This window comes from Osmerus eperlanus, chromosome 5, assembly GCF_963692335.1.
Source record: "Osmerus eperlanus chromosome 5, fOsmEpe2.1, whole genome shotgun sequence".
Lineage (NCBI taxonomy): Eukaryota > Metazoa > Chordata > Actinopteri > Osmeriformes > Osmeridae > Osmerus > Osmerus eperlanus.
Genome location: NC_085022.1, coordinates 23,260,106 through 23,275,215, shown reverse-complemented (window position 1 = coordinate 23,275,215; position 15,110 = coordinate 23,260,106). Strand labels below are relative to the sequence as shown.

At 49.4% G+C, this 15,110-nt stretch overlaps 1 protein-coding gene across 1 annotated transcript; it reads right to left on the bottom strand.

Annotated features, from left to right (window-relative positions):
* Window positions 1-994: 994 nt before the first annotated feature.
* On the bottom strand, window positions 995-3,464 carry LOC134021702 (F-box/LRR-repeat protein 14). Its single transcript, XM_062462791.1, has one exon. The coding sequence runs from the start codon at window positions 2,964-2,966 to the stop codon at window positions 1,755-1,757; it is 1,212 nt and encodes a 403-aa protein (XP_062318775.1). The 5' UTR covers window positions 2,967-3,464; the 3' UTR covers window positions 995-1,754.
* Window positions 3,465-15,110: the final 11,646 nt, after the last annotated feature.

Genomic DNA, 15,110 nt, shown 5'->3' with positions numbered 1-15,110 from the left:
TCACCTCATCTGGAACACCTTGATGAGTATGGGGTTTCTATCAAGTTTAGTTTATTTTTGCATTTGTAAAGGATGTACTGCCTTGTCTGTGTTGATAATTAAATTAACAAACCGTGTAAAAAAAAAAAGAAAAGCAAAACTGACTGGTTTGAGTATTTGCATTTTGTATGTATGTAAATAAATATATCCTATCAACAGCATCGTGTCTGTTCTGTATGAGCAGCATTGTGTCTGTTCTGTATGAGCAGCATTGTGTCTGTTCTGTATGAGCAGCATTGTGTCTGTTCTGTATGAGCAGCATTGTGTCTGTTCTGTATGAGCAGCATTGTGTCTGTTCTGTATGAGCAGCATTGTGTCTGTTCTGTATGAGCAGCATTGTGTCTGTTCTGTATGAGCCAGGCCATGTGCAGAAGATGGACAGACACAAAACATGGAAATTAGATTCAGGATCGACCATAGAAGAAACAACACGGCATGAAAAGTATTCTGCATTTTAATTCATAAATATCGCTATTGTAGGAATATAAAACAATTTCAATCACCCTTGTTAAACACAGATCATTCCTTCTAAGCTTGTTAGAAGGAAGGATGGTGGCCTAGGCTGTATGCTGGGAGCACGCTGGGTTGGGCCTCGCCTGTTGTTGGTAGCCAACAGGAAGGCCAGTTCTCTGGAGTGGCAGGGGGCAGAAAGGCAGCGTTGAGCAGGTAGAGGGGGAAGGGAGAAGAGGAGGGGGGGAGGGGAGGGAGAAGAGGAGGGGGGGAGGGAAGGGAGAAGAGGAGGGGGGGAGGGGAGGGAGAAGAGGAGGGGGGGAGGGGAGGGAGAAGAGGAGGGGGGGAGGGGAGGGAGAAGAGGAGGGGGGGAGGGAGAAGAGGAGGGGGGGAGGGAGAAGAGGAGGGGGGGGAGGGAGAAGAGGAGGGGGGGAGAAGAGGAGGAGGGAGAAGAGGAGGGGGGAGAAGAGGAGGAGGGGGGGGAGGGAGAGGGGAGGGAGAAGAGGAGGGGGAGAGGGGAGGGAGAAGAGGAGATGGGGGGGAGGGAGAAGAGGAGGGGGGGAGAAGAGGAGGGGGGAGAAGAGGAGGAGAAGGGGAGGGGGGGGTCCATATCTGTTTACAGAATAACTCCTGGGAAAAACAGACAGCTACGAACTAACAGTTGGATTAGAAGGGAAAAACTGACGGAGAAAAGTGTTCACTTCAATTTGAAGTACAATGTTCTAAACCAGAGCCATTCATTATAAAAATACATACGGCAGCAAAAACACACTGACTTATTCCAAGCGTCCATCCAAGGCATCCCAGCTGTTCAAAACAATGAAGCCTACTTTCATATGGGACCTGCTACTGTATTCTCTATTGTTTTCTTTTTAACACTGGTAAACAATTAAAGGGGAAGTTGAAGGGGCCAAACCCCATGTGACCCAGGGTGTTCTGTAATGGGGTTGAATTTCCCAGGCACTCCAGTTGATGGACGAGGTAGCTAGCTTGTACAAACTTTACAGAAACCAAGAATGTATCGAAAGAGAAAGAAAGCAGAAGATTTTAGATGGTTATCAAAATCAGGTGGAATATTGCAGTAAGACAATGTTACAATAGTGATAATGTTGGAAGTCACAGCGTGGTAGTTATTAAAGGTGATGCAACCACCAGTCTTTCAGAGGACGTCAGGGATCACGCCTGAAGCATCCCCTTCTCCTCGCTGGGCTCCCATTGGTCACCCATTCTCCTCGCTGGGCTCCCATTGGTCACTCAGAAAAGCTTCACCTCACTTTCTCACTCTCAGTCATCTGCCAGAGGCCCAGGTTCAGCACTTTAAGGCAGGGCAGCTGGGTGATCCTCTCCAGGCCTCGCTTGGTGATCTTGGTGCAGCCGTACAGGTCGATCCCCGTCAGCTGGGTCAGATGGTCGGCGATCAGCTCCAGCCCCTTGTCGGTGATCCTCACGCACTGGCCGATGTTCAGGGTCTTCAGCTCCTGCATCTGGCGCACCATGCGGTTGATGCCGTCGTCGCTGATGTGACACGAGCAGAGCGAGAGCGAGCGGAGCTGGTACAAGCCCTGCGCCAGGTAGGCCAGGCTCTGGTCACCCACCTTGTCACAGAAGGACACGTCTAGGCCAGAGAGGCGCAGGGAGCCCATGGCCAGGTGCATGATGCCAGTGTCACTGATGTTGTCGCAGGAACGCAGGTTCAGGCTGCACAGGTGAGCCATGTGGGACAGGTGGATCATGCCCGCGTCAGAGATTCCTCCGCAGAAGCTGAGGTTGAGCACCTGGAGCTTGTTCAGGCCCTTGGAGACATGCTTGAGGGCCAGGTCTGTGAGCTTCTGGCAGTCCTGCAGCGTGAGCTGCTCCAGGGAGAGACAGCCCTCGGCCGCGCTCCGGGTCATCCCTGCCAGGTGGCCGATGCCTACATCAGACACGTGTCTGCAGCTACGCAGGTTAAGGCTCTTGAGTTTGTGCAGGCCCCAGGCGACCAGGAGCAGGCCTGTGTTGGTGATGTTGCTGCACCCACCTAACTCCAGCACCTCAAGGTTTTTGAGGTACTGGGCGATCCTCCCGAGGCTCGAGTCCGTGATCTGTTTACAAAGGCTGAGGTTTAGTACACGCAAGGATGGGATATCCTGCACGAAGGCATGTCCCAGCCCGTTGTCTGTCAGATTAAAGCATCCGCAAAGGTTAAGGCTTTCGATGTGGGGCATCCCTTGTATGACGTAGCTGAGACTCCTGCGGAGACTGAGAATCTGCACCTTCTTGATACCTCGCGCCTGCAGGCTGGGGAACAGTGACGGGTTGGCTCGGCGTAGATGGAGCTTTGCTTCCACCCCCCTCCACACTGACTTGTGGTAGGACGCGTCTCTCCAGGCCGCGCACACTTGAGCGACTCTCCCTTTATCCTTTACGTCCAAATAACTAAATATTATGGCTAAAATTTCCGGGAAAAGGCAAGATATGTGAGTCTCCATTTCATACATGTTTGGAAAAAGCGCGAGCTGCGTAGGTGGCGCAATGTAAATGTCTTTTTAGCTTGCTAGCTAACGTAAGCTAACTTGCTAATAGTAATCAAGTCCAACCATTCCATGACACTTCATATTCATATCCGAAAGTCCAAATGTCAGGTTTTAGTTGTACTTCTTATTACATTCCAAATATGATTATCTTACCAGTTGACGGCACTGACTGAATACAAACATCAGTCCGTTCGTAGCCAGACTATCTGACTTGCTAGCCAGTGCTAGCTAACAGCGCACCAAAACAACAGAACTCTTGATGTTAAACAACTCTGCCCGTTTCCCGCCTTGGGGTCGAATTTTGTTCTTCAATAGGATCCAAACGGTCGTTCATTTTCAGAATTATAGAAGTAAACTGAGTTCGTTTCATCCGTATCATTATAAGTTACCGAGCTAGCTAGCCTGCCAGCTACCGTTCCAACTCTGTTGTGTGTCAATCTTAGGGCGCTTCCTGTGTGTTCGTCTTTGTCTGGTCATTCAAACCGACGAAGGAGAAAAGGCATTCCTTCGGTGTAATGGGGGGACACACTCCATAACACCACAAAATATCTGGATTAATTTTTCTATTTTATTAAAATATGGTCAAATTAGTATTTAATATTTTATGTGATGTTTAGAAATTGATCTCACGAATTAATATAGAGTGATTTATTTAGATTATAATTTCACTGTATATAGTTACCCCTTTATAATCCATTTGGTTTCGCCTAACTCTAGCCGGGCACTTAATCCATCCTAAAGTTGGTTTATCAACCGGTTGAGCAATGACATGATAAATAGTTCTAAATACTGATACATAAAAAAGTTGAATCGATGCCATCAGACACGATTTTGCTATAATGGGAACTTTCGCGTTGAGAAGTGGGAGTGGCTCTTACTGAAGTAGGAACCTGGGATGTCTACTTTGCTTCCTCGTTCTGTGACAATTTTGTCAGGAACGAGATGTGGCCAACAGAGGGCGTAAGAGCTCTAATGGCCGTGAGATCATAAAATCTACGCTGTTCGAAAGGATCCTCGAATCATTCATATGCAGTGGCTGTTCTAGACTAATTTTACTGGGGGGTCCAAAGGGGGGCCAGTGTTTAAACAGAGGGGCACATTATATTTAAACATTAAATACTTTAATTTTGCTTTACATTAAAATCATACAAACGGCTCTGGCTCTCCCTCCTCCAGATCCTGGATATGTTTCTCTCACTTTACTGGGGCAAAAAAGGCTGCAATGTCCCTTCCTTGTTTCATGATGACTACTAGAAGAAGAAAAATAATGTGAAAAAAAAAATCATTCAGTTCAGGGTGTGGGGGCACAGGTAGCCTGACTCTGTCCTCCTACGTACTTCCGCTCAATTTTGATTTTGCTTCTGTACTAGGTCTGGCCATGAGGTACGTAAGTCAGATGTCTCTGTCTTGATTTCCTACCGGCCAATCAGCGAACAGAGGGAGTGGCTGTCGTGCGCTAGTTTGTGTTGTAGTTCCATAATGGCGGCGGAGAAAGATGCAAGCGAAGCCATTCGGTCCGTTGTGGCAACACTGCCGAATAACCATAAGCTAAAGCCAGAGCAAGAACAAGTTTTGCTGAGTTTTGTTGGTGGCCATGATGTTGTGGCCCTCCTCTCCACGGGGTTCGGGAACAGTTTTATATTCCAGCTACGGCAGCTAGCTCTGTTACAGTAGTGGTGAAGGAATTGGCTAAGGTGAACGCTAGCGATTGGTTATGGCAGATCAGAGTGGCTCTGGGCAGATCCAATAGTTTTAAACTTCAACAGAGTACCCGCCTACAAGGAAGTCAACGCTTGTCAATGAAGGCGAGGCCAGACTCTCTGTACAAATGAAATGTACGAGAGTCTGGTTAGGACAAGGCTAGGCCACAGGGGGGCCAGGGACATTTTTACAGGGGCACTGGCCCCTGTAGGCCCCTGTGTAGAACCGCCCCTGGAAATACGGTACACAATACCACGAATTAAAAGGTGAAATGTGAGAATAACGAACATGGTAAAGGCGTATAGACTTAATGGTAAGACGAGGATAGCATGGACGACTGTTGAGTGTCTTGCCAATCCTGGAGAGCTGTGTCAGGTAGCGTAAAGTAGACAGAGAGAGATAGAGAGACAGGTAAATAAATAGAGAGAGAGAGAGATAGAGAGACAGGTAAATAAATAGAGAGAGAGAGAGATAGAGAGACAGGTAAATAAATAGAGAGAGAGAGAGATAGAGAGACAGGTAAATAAATAGAGAGAGAGATAGAGAGACAGGTAAATAAATAGAGAGAGAGAGACAGGTAAATAAATAGAGAGAGAGAGATAGACAGGTAAATAAATAAAGAGAGAGAGATAGTGTGACAGGTAAATAAATAGAGAGAGAGAGAGATAGAGAGACAGGTAAATAAATAAAGAGAGAGAGATAGAGAGACAGGTAAATACATAGCGAGAGAGAGACAGGTAAATAAATAAAGAGAGAGAGACAGGTAAATAAATAAAGAGAGAGAGAGAGGCCCCTGGAGACTCCTCTAATGCTGGTCTGTATAATGACCCTGTTTGCTGGCTCACACACAGATGGGGCTTAACTCTAATTAGCCCACTCTTACCGCATCTCTAACGGCGAACAAACAAACACACACACAAATACAAACATTAACTCACATACACAACAACAAACTGTAATAAACATTCAATTTAGGAAATAACACAATTTCTTGACAAACCATCTGCACAGTAAAGACATGTATTGCACATACACACACTACGCATACACTGGAGCAGTTTAACAAGCATGATTACTGGAGCACACCTCATGCTTTCCCTGAACAATCTTCCTTTTCGCTCTCTCCCTCCATCTCTCTCTTGCTCCCTCTATCTTACCTCCCCCCTTCCTTCATCTCATCATGATCCCTCCCTCCCTCTCTCAGTGGCAGCAGTCAGTTTGAACTACAGCTCACATTCATCTGAGAAGCTCTTCATCATGTCAGGCGAAGGAAAAAGGAGAGGAAGGAGGAGAGGAAAGGACAGAGGGAGGGACAGAGAGAGGGAGGGACAGAAGAAGGGACAGAGGAAGGAGAGGAAGGGACAGAGGGAGGGACAGAGAGAGGGACAGAGGGAGGGACAGAGAGAGGGACAGAGCAAGGGACAGAGGGAGGGACAGAGGGAGGGACAGAGAGAGGGACAGAGCAAGGGACAGAGGGAGGGACAGAGGGAGGGACAGAGGAAGGAGAGGAAGGGACAGAGGGAGGGACAGAGGAAGGGACAGAGGGAGGGACAGAGGAAGGGACAGAGGGAGGGACAGAGGGAGGGACAGAGGAAGGGACAGAGGGAGGGACAGAGGGAGGGACAGAGGGAGGGACAGAGGAAGGAGAGGAAGGGACAGAGGGAGGGACAGAGGGAGGAGAGGAAGGGACAGAGGGAGGGACGGAGGAAGGGACAGAGGGAGGGACGGAGGAAGGGACAGAGGGAGGGACAGAGGGAGGGACGGAGGAAGGGACAGAGGGAGGGACAGAGGGAGGGACGGAGGAAGGGACAGAGGGAGGGACGGAGGAAGGGACAGAGGGAGGGACGGAGGGAGGGACAGAGGGAGGGACAGAGGGAGGGACAGAGGGAGGAACAGAGGGAGGGACAAAGGGGGTGGAGTGATAAAGGGAGAAACAAACCGAACTAGAGAGGGTACAATTTCTGGGGAAATTATAGGGTGTGCTTGCTTGCATCGGTTGCAGATGGGTCCGTTTATTACCTGTAATTTTTACAACTGATATTTCTGTATATTTTATATAAAAATGCCTACTTATTATTTATGAAGATTGCATAGATTTAAAAGCATAGCCTACATTTGTTGCTGCTCATGTACAATTCAAAATACAAAAAGTGAAGTGTAGCATGTCCCTGTACTTACAGTAAGTCGCTCTGGATACGGGTGTCTGCTAAATGACTAAATGTTATGTAGAATTAACCTAACCTATGGCGTACTATATTGCTTAAGTATGATGCTGCCAGTAGCCTACTGAGCGCAACAGTCTTACTACATCTATGCACGTCGTAGTTATGCGTCGTTGCTAACGTGTGCTGACGTTGTGACGTTGGGCTTGCACTGATTCCCTTTGGCGACAAAAGGCACTTTTTGCCACAAAAACTTAATTTCAACTTAAATCGTGCAACGGAACTTGAATAAAAATACAAGCAACGCAATCGCAAACAACACAAACCTTTTGACACTGGCGTTGTCTCTGTGGCGCAAATATTGATTGATCCTTAGGGGTGGGAAAAAAATAAAAATAATAATAATATATATGTGAGAGAACAATGGTTGTGCGCGCCGAAGGCGTGAGCACACCCAATAAACAAAACACACAGTAAACGTAACACAGGCTGATTTTGTCCCAAGGAAGGTGTGTTTCTAGTAGGAGAGTTCAGGACCTGACTGGTCCTACAGGAAGACAAAGGGAGATATGGAGTCAGACAGACACAGAAGAGACAGAGGAGACAGCAGATGAAGAGAAGAAACGGTGATGAGAGAAACGGTTACTAGAGAAAGAGAACATTGGATTCATGCCACTTTGGTGCTGTTGTTGATCCTTGACCACCCAGAGCTATCTCTTTTTCTCTCTCTCTCTGTCTGTCTGTCCTTCTTAATTGAGTTACTGTCTCGTGGCAGTGCATTCCACCAGGTTACCACAGTGATGAGGTCACAGGTCAGTGGTTATTATTGGCTGCTGGATGTAATCATCACAGATTATGCTGTGTGTTTATTGGTCAAACTAGACCTCCTGACCTCCCATCACACACAGTCCGTGTGTCTAAAACCTTACCTTTAAATTTGGTGATCAAGTCATCAGTGTGTTGCCAAATGATGGCCACCTTAAGCAAGTAAGAAGAGAGTGTATTTTGGTGTGTGTGTGTGTGACCAGTAGTGTCTGAAGAGAAGCTGGAGCCTAGACCCTGACATCCTTCATCCTCTCTATCTGTCTGTCTCTCTCCCTGTATGGCTGTCTCTCTGTTTGTCTGTCTGTCTCTCTCCCTGTATGTCTGTCTCTCTGTTTGTCTGTCTGTCTCTCTCCCTGTATGTCTGTCTCTCTGTTTGTCTGTCTGTCTCTCTCCCTGTATGTCTGTCTCTCTGTATTGCACACACATATTTTTGTCTCAGTCAGCTGTCTTCTAACGTCCTTCCCTCCCTCCGTCTCTCTTAAGTAAGCAGTGCAAGCTGCAGTGCAAGCTGCAGTGGGATGGATGGAGGAATGGAGATGTTGGAGGAAGGAAAGGAGAAAGAGATTAGCTCTGAGAGGGATAGAGACTTCATGACAAGAATGAAGAGAGAGTAGTGTGTGCGTGTGCGTGTGTGTGCGTGTGTGTGAGTGTGTGTGTGTGCGTGTGTGTGTGTGAGGGAGAAGTGAGTGGTCAGATTATCAGCACACTGAATCTTATCCTTTGACCCCTGGCCTTTGATCCCAGACCTGCCTGAAGTCCTCCAGACTCCCCCTCTCCCAGCCTGCCCTGTGGAGGGAGGGGGGTAGGCGCGAGGCTGGGAGAGAGGGATGTAGAGAGAGAAAAGGAGAGGGAGGAGACAGAAAAGGGAAGCGAGAGTATAGGTTAAACAATGCTTGCTGCCTTGTGAATCTTTCATGCTGGTTATTGAATTATACATATTCTTTCATAAATGATTTAATCAGACTGATTAAGTGATGCTTTGTCATTGTCTGTATGTGTGTGTGTATGTTAATGTCTGTGAGAGAGATTGTGTGTGTGTGTGTGTATGTTAATGTCTGTGACAGATTGTGTGTGTGTGTGAGAGGGGAGACAGAGACATCTCTCTCCACAAGACTCCTCCCCTTCTGTTTGTTCTTCCTCTTTTCTGTTGACATGGTCTTCCTGTGTTTGGTCTTCTTGTGTTTGGTCTTCCTGTGTGTGTGTGTGTGTTTGTTTTTGACATGTCTTGGAGAGCGAGAGAGAAAGTGAGACTAAGAAGGTGCGTTATTTATTTCTGAGTGTGTTATTTTGTGTTATTGTGTGCGTGCATGCTTGGGTGTGTGCTTGGGTGTTGTGCTTGGGTGTGTGCTTGTGTGTGTGTTTGCAAGCTTCTCATTGACACTCAGTAAGCACTCCAAACCCCCTCCTGGTCTTTGCTGGCGTTGTTATGGAGACAGTGTCAGCCTCATGCTAGGTCCTCAATGATCATTTGACAACGAGAAGAGATGAAGGGGGAGGACAGGGGGAGGAGAGGAGGGAGTGGAGAGGGGGAGGAGAGGAGGAGTGGAGAGGGGGAGGAGAGGAGGGAGTGGAGAGGGGGAGGAGAGGAGGGAGTGGAGAGGGGGAGGAGAGGAGGGAGTGGAGAGGGGGAGGAGAGGAGGGAGTGGAGAGGGGGAGGACAGCAGATAGAGGGAATGGAGAGGAAGAGAGGAGATAGAGGGAGAGGAAATAGAGAAGAGCAGATAGGGAGGAGAGGGGGAGTACAGGGGGAGGAGAAGAGATGAAGTGGAAAAGAAGGGGGTGTCTCTCCCCCTGCTCTCTTCTCTCTCCCTGCCTCTTTTTCTTCCTCTCCTGCTCCTGCTCCTCTCTCCTGCTCCCTCTCCCTCTCCTGCTCCTGCTCATCTCTCTCCCTCTCCTGCTCCTCCTCCTCTCTCTCTCTCCCTCTCCCTCTCCTGCTCCTCTCTCTCCCTCTCCTGCTCCTCTCTCCCTCTCCCTCTCCTCTCCTGACTCCTCTCTCTCTCTCCCTCTCCTGCTCCTCTCTCTCTCTCTCCCTCTCCCTCTCCCTCTCCTGCTCCTCTCTCTCTCTCCTCTCTCTCTCCCTCTCCTGCTCCTCTCTCTCCCTCTCTCTCCTCTTCCTGCTCCTCTCTCCCTCTCCTGCTCCTGCTCCTCTCTCTCTCTCCCTCTCCTGCTCCTCCCTCTCTCTCCCCCCTCCTCTCCTCTCTCCCTCTCCCTCTCCCTCTCCTGCTCCTGCTCCCTCTCTCCCTCTCCCTCTCCTGCTCCTCTCTCCCTCTCTCTCTCTCTCTCTCTCTCTCTCTCTCTCTAACTCTCTCTCTCCCTCTCTCTCCCCCACCCCCTCCTGCTTCTCCCTCTCCCTCTCTCTCCCCACCCCCTCCTGCTTCTCCCTCTCCCTCTCTCATCGCTCTCCTGCTCTCTCCTCTCTCTCCCTCTCCTGCTCTCTCCTCTCTCTCCCTCTCCTGCTCTCTCCTCTCTCATCCCTCTCTCCTGCTCTATCCTCTCTCTCCCTCTCCTGCTCTCTCCTCTCTCTCCCTGTCTCTCCATATCTCTCCATATCTCTCTCCTTGTCTGTCTCTCCCTCTCCACCCTTTTCTCCAAGGTACAAGGGATGTATTGGAGTTTTTTTATCAACCCTTTTGAGCCTCTGTGTAAAGTAGAACAATGTGTGTTTCTGTGTGTGGCTGGAGAGTATCCGGGTTAAAGAGTGTGTGTGTATTCGTGCAGTCTGGTTGGGGGATGGGATCTGTTGAGAGGGTTGAGGAAGCTGTTGTCAGGTCTTTTCCTGGTATGTGTGTGTGTGTGTGCGGTGCGTGCGTGCGTGCGTGCGTGGTGGTGCGTGTGTGTGTGTGTTGTGTGGTGTGTGCGTGCGTGCGTGTGTGTGTGCGTGCGTGTGTGTGTGTGTGTGCGTGTGAGCAGGGTCATATCGCTCCACCTCAAGGGCACCATTATTAATGAGGAGAGAGGAGACCATGACACCATGACAACAGCTTGATAACAGAGGGTTTACACACACACACACACACATTCACACTCCATGTGGAGCGGCTGGATGTTTAATCTTGCCAAGACAAAAATAAATACAAGTACCAGAATAAAACTGCACTTTATTCTCCACCATTAGAGATGGGAGAGCAGGGGAGCAGGGGAGGAGAGGAGGAGAGGAGGAGAGGAGGAGAGGAGGAGAGGAGAGCAGGAGGAGAGGAGAGGAGGAGAGGAGGAGAGGAGGAGAGGAGAGGAGCAGAGGAGGAGAGGAGGAGAGGAGAGGAGGAGAGGAGGAGAGGAGAGGAGGAGAGGAGGAGAGGAGGAGAGGAGGAGAGGAGAGCAGGAGGAGAGGAGAGGAGGAGAGGAGGACGAGGAGGAGAGGAGAGCAGGAGGAGAGGAGAGGAGGAGGAGAGGAGAGGAGGAGAGGAGGAGAGGAGAGGAGAGGAGGAGAGGAGGAGAGGAGAGGAGGAGAGGAGAGAGCAGAGAGGAGAGGAGAGGAGAGGAGAGGAGGAGAGGAGGAGAGGAGGAGAGGAGGAGAGGAGAGAGGAGAGAGAGAGAGGAGGAGAGGAGGAGAGGAGAGGAGGAGAGGAGGAGAGGAGGAGAGAGAGGAGAGGAGGAGAGGAGGAGAGGAGGAGAGGAGAGGAGGAGAGGAGGAGAGGAGGAGAGGAGAGGAGGAGAGGAGGAGAGGAGGAGAGGAGGAGAGGAGAGGAGGAGAAGAAAGATGAATAGGATGAATGGAGTGATGGTGGATGTCTCAAGGCCAAAACAAAAACCCAGCTGCCCTGATGGGTCAGATCGCTCACTAATGAGCTGTTCATAACTTCACCCCCCCCCCCCCCCCCCCACACACACACACACATAAACACATCCACAAACACACAAAAACCCACAAAAACTTTCAAGACTGTACACACACCCATGCACGCACACATATACATATTGGTTGCACTTTTACAGTTATAGACACATGCATTCACATGTAAACATAATAAAGTACCACAGAGTTTGTCTGGCCCCTCCTCTCCATCTCAAGCTTCTGACTTCATTTGCATAATCTGCATAATGAGGCTGGAGTTAATTGCCACACCCAGGTATGGGATCATGGTTAAGTAGGACATCATAATGACCATGACCAGCTGATCAACCAGCTGATCAACCATCTGGAGAGAGGGAGGGATGCAAGAGATGAAGTGAGGAGGAGACAAACAAGTGAGAGAGGTAGGAGCCTTCTTTTCCTCCTGCCTTCCCCCCTGTCCCAGCCCAGCCCTGTCCCAGCCCTGTCCCAGCCCAGCCCTGTCCCAGCCCAGCCCTGTCCCAGCCCTGTCCCAGCCCAGCCCTGTCCCAGCCCAGCCCTGTCCCAGCCCAGCCCTGTCCCAGCCCTGTCCCAGCCCTGTCCCAGCCCTGTCCCAGCCCAGCCCTGTCCCAGCCCTGTCCCAGCCCTGTCCCAGCCCAGCCCAGCCCTGTCCCAGCCCAGCCCTGTCCCAGCCCTGTCCCAGCCCAGCCCTGTCCCAACCCAGCCCTGTCCCAGCCCTGTCCCAGCCCAGCCCTGTCCAGCCCTGTCCCAGCCCAGCCCAGCTGTGTGTCTGATTTATTAGATGTTGGCATGTATGTGTGTTTGAGTGTGTGTGTGATGGATAGAGAGGTTTATGAGAGTAGAACAGGCTAATGACCAGGTCTCCAGTGAGAGTCTTCATGAGCTGTTAATGCTACAGGACGTCATCATAGGTTCAATGCTCACAAATGCCTTGTCACACAGACAGACAATACACACACCACACACGTACCTCATCACACACACACACCTGCTTGATCACACACAGACACACACACACACACACCTGCTTGATCACACACAGACACACAGACACACACACAAACACACCTGCTTGATCACACAAACACACAAACACCCACATATCCCCACACACAAACACATGTACACACATGCCTGATCACACACACACACACATGCCTGATCACACACACACACTGGTCTATGTGTACATCTCCTAGAGGAAAGGTTAAAACCTGAGAGTGTTTCTACTTGAGAAACCATGAATCATGTCACTGGCTAGTATCTCATGTCTCTCTCTCCTTGTCTCTCCCATTCTCCCAATCTCTCCTATCTTTTTCTTTAGCGGACTGGAAGAGAAAAAGAAAACGAAAGAGTAATGAGTCAGGCCAGGAGGCAAGATGTTCCGAGACATTTGCAACAGCAGTGTGTTTATCTTGAACTTTAACAGAATCTCTTCGGTTTTCCAGTCTTTCCACAAAATACTTTCTTAATGGTCCACATCTCTACACTGTTTTTTTCTTCTCCTCCCCTCTCCTCTCCTTCCCTCTCCTCAGTCGTTTTTTGTCTGGGGCCATCTCCCCAGGGGCTTGTCGGTACAGCAGGTGCTTGCCCCTCCAACCCCCACCCCAACCGTGCTCGTCTGAAGCTCCGCCTTTCGATCGCACAGCGAAGCTACTCTTTCTCTCGTTTATCTCTCTCCCCGTATCCCTGCCTTCATCAGATATTAGTAGACCATCCCTCTATTATGTACAATTGTAAACAATTAACGGAATAGGGAACGGAACAATGGAGAGACGTAGTTTAACTCTGGATTCATCTAAAATGTTCACCTCTTCTGTCGATAACGCGGTAAGTAGTCAATTGACTCACTTTGCGATGATGAAGTTCGATTTCCTATTAACGACCGGTGAATGCCCTTTCCATACATAGGCGTATATAGTCTAGTCTACTCATTCTAATTGTTGTCAGCTATTGTTGTTTTTGTGTGAATCTTGGACAGCATTCCGCATGCTCCATCGAATTAAGCTTGTCCATCTCAGCGCGCGGTGCCGAGAGTGACTCGCGTTGACGCTTTAACAGAGAAGATAGCTCTCTCTCAATGAACTTATGAATATCACTCTCTATTTCACCTCTTGCATTTCATTTGACGAAATGCCTAAATGTGGTTGGCTTTTAGCCTAATACCAACCACATTTCTGTTGGATAATTCGTGTGGCCAAACTAAGATGTCAAACAAGTCCTCCACCAAACATGGTTGTTGATTCATAATTAAACTGAAAACAGACGGTGTGAAGTAGTCTCCAGATCTCCGTGGACCGCTCCGGGTGTTGGGGGTGCAAGGGGAACTCAGACGGTTCTATTGTTTTATCACAGATAAACGCCACTGGCCGCATTAGCAGCAGTCAAAGCGGATCATGTCGCTCTGTGTGTACACAGCCGCAGGTGGAGGTCACACACACACACACACACACACACACCTCTCCAGTGTGCATGTGCTTGCTGCTGACCTGCTATAGAGCCAGCTGCTTCACAGGGGCGAGGGAGTAAACCTCCAATCTCTTTAATTTGCCCCCACTCCCTCTCTCCCTCTCTCTCTCTCCTCTCCCACTCTCTCTCTCTCCCTCTCTCTCCCTCTCTCTCTCTCTCTCTCTCTCGCCCCTCCCTCTCTCCCTCTCTCTCCCTCTCTCCCACTCTCTCTCTCTCCCTCTCTCCCTCTCTCTCTCTCTCTCTCTCTCTCGCCCCTCTTTCTCCCTCTCTCTCCATCTCTCTCTCTCTCTTTTTGCTCTCATGTCTCCAGTTTCCAAAGCTCCCCATCCCTTCAGGATCAGTGTATTCATTTTCACAGTCGGTTATCAGATTGTTTTAGCATCATCTTTCTACAATTATTGCATTTTTACTTTACATTTTCCTCATTCAAATGATCTATTTAGACTTGCTTGAAGTTTACTGTATATTCTTTTCTAAGAAACAACCTTCTGCCATACAGACGTACCCTCTCTGCCCGCTGAGGAGACAGAAGAGTTAGGAAGGCACTGGGCCGCGTCATACATGTAGTATGTAGCAACGCCTTATGTAATACATGTCATATGTTGGCCTTGTCTCATACATGTAGTATGTTGTCCGCGTGTCATACATTTAGCCTTTAGAAAGGATTCTTTGTGGAGATGCTTTTTGTAGCAGTGAGACATGAACACACACAGACCCATGTCTCTGTGGAGGTCAGGCATGTGTTGTGTGACACCTGTGGAAATCCGGTCAAGCTAACTGTGTATGTGCCTGTGTGTAGGTGGCCTGATGCTACAGCACAGACCAGGCACATCAAACCCACCTCCACATTTAGTTGCACTACAATAAGGTTATAAGCTGTGACTGCAAATGAGAGAGTAAAAGATATAATAGCCTTGTCTGTTTTGTCCCCCCCTTTCTCCTGTGTGTCCCAGTGCTGGGGGTCAGGGGTCAGGGGATAGGGGTCAGGGGATAGGGGTCAGGGGATAGGGGTCAGGGGATAGGGGTCAGGGGTCACTGTCAGGGCCCAGCAGCAGAGATGTCTGACTAAATTCATGGAGTGATGGATGGTTAACCCTCTCCTGCTCCCATCCTGTCTCCTCTCAGGGTTCACCTCCCTGTAAACAGCCTGCTACCTGTGTG

What these genes read in the sequence shown, in the direction of transcription:
- LOC134021702 (XM_062462791.1), bottom strand. Translation starts at nt 2,966, where the DNA reads ATGTATGAAATGGAGACTCACATATCTTGCCTTTTCCCGGAAATTTTA.